Source organism: Gavialis gangeticus, unplaced genomic scaffold, assembly GCF_001723915.1.
Source record: "Gavialis gangeticus isolate Ggan-Ray unplaced genomic scaffold, GavGan_comp1, whole genome shotgun sequence".
In the NCBI taxonomy this organism is placed as follows: Eukaryota; Metazoa; Chordata; order Crocodylia; family Gavialidae; genus Gavialis; species Gavialis gangeticus.
In genome coordinates, this window is record NW_017729001.1 from 10,543,701 (window position 1) to 10,549,394 (window position 5,694).

The following is a 5,694-nucleotide window of genomic DNA, read 5'->3' on the forward strand; positions in this document are numbered from 1 at the left end:
CGCCCCTTTCCTCCCCAGACTCACCTGCTGGGGGGTGTGTGTGTGTGTGTGTGTGTGTGTGTGTGTGTGTGTGTGTGTGTAGCTGAAGTACCCATAAAGCATTGCTGTCTGGCTGTCTGGCTGGTTCTTGCACTTTAAGGAGCCAGAGTTCCTGTTGTCCGTATGGAAATGTTGAACAACCCTTTAGCAATCATCAGACCATTTCCTGGCACTCAGGAGTTCATAGCCTGCATTGATTTAGGTAATTCAGATTAAAAATGCAGTCCTGACTGACAGTTGACTGGTGCCAATAGAAACTTAATGCTTTGATTCAAAAGCTTATTGACCCACTAATCCAGTGGGATGTTTGTTTAATAGGAACAAGCACCATTAATACTGCATCCATTAGGCCTGTAGAATGAATAATTTAAACTCAGTCAAACTCCACTGTTCCCCCCTCACTTAAAAATACATATTTTTGTGCCATTTCAGAATGTTATCTGAAGACCAGGACTAAGCATGAAGAATACTATCCTCTAAACCTCTGGGAATGAAAAGTGTGAAGAAGAAGAAGAAAAATCCTTCATTCCAGACTTAGATTTTACCCTACAAGTCTCTCTCTAGAGGCAAGTTGCTGGTGGATGAGCTAATAGTCCAAAATTAGTGAATGAAAGTGGTGTGTCCACATGTGCAATGTATTTATTGACAAAAGAATTTCAGTCTAAATCAACACACACCCTCCTGTTCTAGTGTCCAATGAGTACTTGGCCTTTAACGACTGACTTCCCCTTCTCTTTTATTTAGAATGTATCCTGGATCCATGGATGTTTGCCGGCTGAACTTAGTGAAACAAAGCCAACTTGTCTATGCTGTTTACAGTTTGTGATTTAGGGCCTAGTCCAAAGCCCACTGAAGGTAGTAGAAAGATCCCCATTGACTTTAGCAGGCTTTGGATTAGGCCCTTAAAGATTTGTATTATATTTTAAAACTGTCTCAGTGTATAGTAATCATAATAATAATGCATTTATGATAATTTTTACATGCCACAAATTCACCCTGAAACTGCAGCTATTTCCTTCTGAGATCCTGAGCTTTACACTCTTTCACTTTGGATTTTTCACTATCCAAAGGCTGATGTCAATCACTTGAATATTAAGGAATCTCTTGTTCCATGCAACAAATCTCAAAGTATTCTCCAAACGATCTTTCTGTTGTCCTCCACTGCTCAACCACCTCCCATTGGCCTCCGTCTGGCATCAAACTTGCACTGAGCTCATTTTCATCTTTAAATTTGTCCAGTCTGTGTATATAAGATCATTTTCTCTTCTTTTCTTTTGTCAAATGACCTGTATTTTAGTAATATGCTTCTCCATCCATTTTTACAGTGCCTCTAGCAAATTAGTTTGTTTCCTTGTACCTCACCTTGATAACTGTTTTTTGTTTCATTCACTATCTTGTCCTCCCATGAACAAAGAGGTGAATCCTACCACCCTTACTGATGTTGCAGACTTTCTTACTAATAACCCAATGACTGCTGAGTGCAAAACTGCCCAACATACATAAGGGAACAGAATCTGCCTCATAGCTAATACAATTTCCTGGCATTTTATCAAAGCACAGAATTATAGTTACATTTTCTGGATTGAAAACTTGTTGAAATAACAAATATGTTCTGTAACCAATACATTCTGTGCCCAAGATTAACATGATGGGCCAGATACTCCATTGATGTAGGCCATTGTGATTCCATAGACTTTTCATTATTATTACAACTTCAGTTTGCCTTGCATTTACACTGTTATAAATCAGGAATGACTGCACTGAAGTTAGTTGAATTCTTCTGACTTTACAGGCCTACTTGTGGGGGAGAATTGTGCTTGCAATGAGTGCAAATATAGTATCATGAGAATAATCTTCTGAAACCTATACCTGTCAAAGTATATACACCTGGTAACAGAGTGTATATGCCAACAGAGCTGCGGTTTGTTCATTTCTCCCAAATTGTGTTTTTCACTGAAGTCAGTAATACAAACTGTTCTTAAATGATGTTCTTTCAAATCTTTTTTGAGTCCAGGAAAAACAATTACTTTATTATTTACACTAGTAAATTTTCTCCAGCTGGGAGTTTTGCCGCTGACTTCAGTAAGACCAGGAGCTGGCCCATTCTGTGCACTTCCTAATGATGTTTGGACACTGGTTAATTGGTCTCAAATGTCTTGTGGGACTTTTTGTAGCTTGCATTATATCAGATGTAATAAAACTGTCATGGAGAGGCAAAATAAAATTGGTTTTCATTAATGTTCATTCAGGTGTGTGGGAAGTGACTTTCTAACATTTTAAGTCTCTCCTATTTTAGTGATTAATTTATTTTTCCAAGTCTATTTTAGAAAAATTCAAATTTCAGTAGAAAGGGAATGGAACCAAGAAGGAAGTATTACCTGGCCTTGTCAGTAGCACACAAGTGATGCAGTGAGGAGAGCATTTAGTATTCTATTTTGACTGAAGATATAAGTTTTAATCAGTATAAAATAATGTAGTAAAATAGCAAAGCCAAAATTGACCAGAAAAGACTAAACTCTGTTTTGACAAACTAGTTTAAGTTCAGGGGAAGTGCTGACTTGAGCCAAATTACTCTGGTCTAGGGTAAGTGAGAGAATTCCTACCTTAGTTGCTTGTTCTTCCAAATTAGCCAAAAGTCTCACACAATGGCAAGACTGAAAGACAGAAATATGTATTTTAAAAACCTTGGGTCAGATCTTTTTCATTCTCAATGGTGTAAACCTTAAATAATTCCATTGGCTTAAATGGCATTGCAGTTCATTTCTCCAGTCTAACTTATACCAGCCAATGAAAATTAATATGTTCAGAAGTTTTACTGGCTGGCTGATCACAGTTGTTTTGCTAGCAGGCAGGAATGATCAGGCAGCAGTACTGGTGAACATGTCCAGGGAAATTAAATAATAAGATAGCTGCAGGAAGTCCCTGCAGAGGCAAGAGTACAGTCTCATTTGAACTGGTAAGCCAAAGTAAAGTCCATTAGGACTTGTAGTTGTATAATGGAAATCAGAATCTGATCCTGTATTAGAACTTCCTACAACATATGAAAATCCAGTATAGTGAATAATCTGAACTTCTGCTCTTGGCAGTGTAAGGACTTGTGGGTCAGATCTTCAAAAGTATTTAGACGCCTGGGGCGCATTCAGACAAGCAAGCACATGCCTGCATCAAAATAGTTTGAGATGCCACAAGAGGCATGCTGGGAATGAAAAAATTATCCCCACACTGCATATTTGCAGCATGGACTCTAATTTTGATACGGGGAAATCCTGGTATCAAAGAAAACCTGCTGAAGAAAAGCGGCGCAGGGCATGCTCCTGGAGCCTGCCCTAAGGCAACCAGAGGCTGAGTCCTTCAGAAAGATGTGTCCCCTGCCTGCCCCCTCACACAGCACACAGCCCCCACCCCCACAGCAGCAGCCATCCCGGTGCTCCTATCTCACTACTGGCAGAGCACCCCCATGGCGCACCAAGGCCCCAGCTGCCTAAGACCAGGCACCACATGTGCCACATGGCACCGTGCTGGTCTGGCCCACTAACGCGCACTCTCAGGCAAAACCAGGCTGCTTTTGCTGTCACCCGGGGTTCCAGCACTGCATGCAGGGGCCATGTACCCTTGGGCCAGGCCAGATCCTGCCTGCATGGACCCAGCCCGGCCCGGGGGCACGCGGAGTACTTGGAGGCAGTCCAAGAGTACACAGCCCCTGTGTGCTGTGCCAGGACTCCGGGTGACAGCCTGAGTGATCCAATTTTGCCTGACGGCATGTGCTAGCAGGCCGGGATGGTGCAGTGCCACATGGCACAAGTCATGCCAGGTCCCAGGCAGCTGGGGCTGCATCACATCACACCGCACCGCAGGGGGGCTCTACCAGTAGCGGGCTATGTACACCGGGATGGCCACTGCTGTTGCTGCAGTGGGGGCTGTACACTGTGTGGGGAGGTGGGCAGGGGGGCAGGGGACCGACCTACCCCTTCCAAACAGTCCCCTCCCACTCACACAGTCCCCCCCACACTCACACACACAATCCCCACACCCACACAGTCCCTCCCACACCCACACAGTTCCCCCACACCCACAAACCACCCCCACAACTCCCCATCCAAATACCCAGCCACAAACCACATATCCACAAACCCCACACCCCCAAAGCCCTACACAAACTCCATACCCCCCTAACAAACCCTACAACCACCCCTACACCCACCCACAAATCCCATCTCCCACACACCCCTTCCCTCTAAACCCAACATCCTCCCCATACATCTCACACCCTGCATGCCCAGCTGCCAAATGGGATGGGACAGGACCTGTTGGTGGGAGCCGCACTGCAACCCTGCCCTGTGCCCACACCAGTGCTGGGATATACGGCCCCAGCCTGGGGGGCTCCTAGTCCCAGAAACCACTTGGGAGTGTGATCGACTGGGGGGAGTGGGGGAGGTGGCAGCAGGGGTGTGTGAGAGAGAGAGAGATGGGGTTCAAAGGTAGGGGAATGCTTTGGTTAGGAGAGGCCACCAGAGCCAGTCTTAGAGACCCCCTGCCCCCTAAAGCCACCTGTGCAGGGGGAGACCAGCCTGGATGGGAAGGGGCTTGTCCAGCCCAGTTCCTGAGCCCTTGTTGCGGGTTTCCCAGGAACAGCATGGGGCTTGCTGGGGCCTGGGCACAGGTACAGGGCAGAAGAGTAAGGGCTGGCACTGCTCAGAGCCACAAAGCAGTGGGTGGAACAGCTGCAGCTGGACTCATGTCCTGGTTCTGGGCCAGAGCTGCAGCTGGGAGAGAGCTAGGAGGGGCAGACAGGGGCTGAGGGTTGGGAGTAAGGGGCAAGGGCAGGGGCAGGGCACTGGCATATCAGTGCTGCTCAGTGCCCCACATCCTGGTGAGCAAAGGGGGCAGGGGCAGCTCTGATTTGTCTATGATAAAACACAAGCAAATGCCAAAGTGTATAGGTATTTAGAATTCATTTTATTATGATGATAGAGGCACTGGTAGGCTTCTAAATTGCTTTAAAATTGTAAATATATCAATAAAACATTGCCCAACTGATCTCTCTATATATAGGAGCATTTCATTTTAATAGTGGAAGAACACAGATTTGGGGTATTTTAATGAGGTAATTTGCGTTTCTTATCAGATAATTTGCAGTTTTTAAACAGGGAGCACCAGGATCTCTGCTGGCGATGCAAGTGGCAAGACCCAAACAAAGAAGCCTGCCCAGGGCCAGCACCAGGGACCCAGCTGGAGGGCAGACTAGGTGGCTGACCTGGCCATTTCGGGCCAAGAGGACACGCTTTGATAATTCAAAGTGGGCCACCGCAATAAGCATATCTTCTGGGCCACAACTGTCCAGATGGCAGAGCGGGAGCACCAGAAGATATGACAGCAGCGCCACCTGAAAGCCAACTGTGCAGCCATGGCCCACTGACAGCTGGCCCAGAGGTGCAGGAGGCTAAGCAGTGCCTATACCACAGCCAAGGCAGCCGTGCAGTCCTCATCCAGGTCTGGCAGGCACGCAGTTGTAGGGCTGCAGGTCCAAGACGGCAGATGCTGTTGCAGATGGCAGGTCACAGCCAGGCAGCAGCCCCCGCTGCCAGACTGCTGCAAGCTGTTCTAGGTTAGGGCTGCTTCAACAGTCCAGCTGGCACAAGAGGCTAGTGTGCCCAG

General features: G+C 46.5%; 1 protein-coding gene across 1 annotated transcript in view; it reads left to right on the forward strand.

The window, feature by feature from the left end:
- The window catches only part of TMEM233 (transmembrane protein 233), a 26,385-nt gene extending 24,102 nt beyond the window's left edge, over nt 1-2,283 (forward strand). The window contains exon 3 of the mRNA XM_019506773.1: nt 472-2,283. Within this exon, the coding sequence (XP_019362318.1) occupies nt 472-483 (12 nt within the window). The 3' untranslated portion in view covers nt 484-2,283. The remainder of the gene's footprint in view (nt 1-471) is intronic.
- Nucleotides 2,284-5,694: the final 3,411 nt, after the last annotated feature.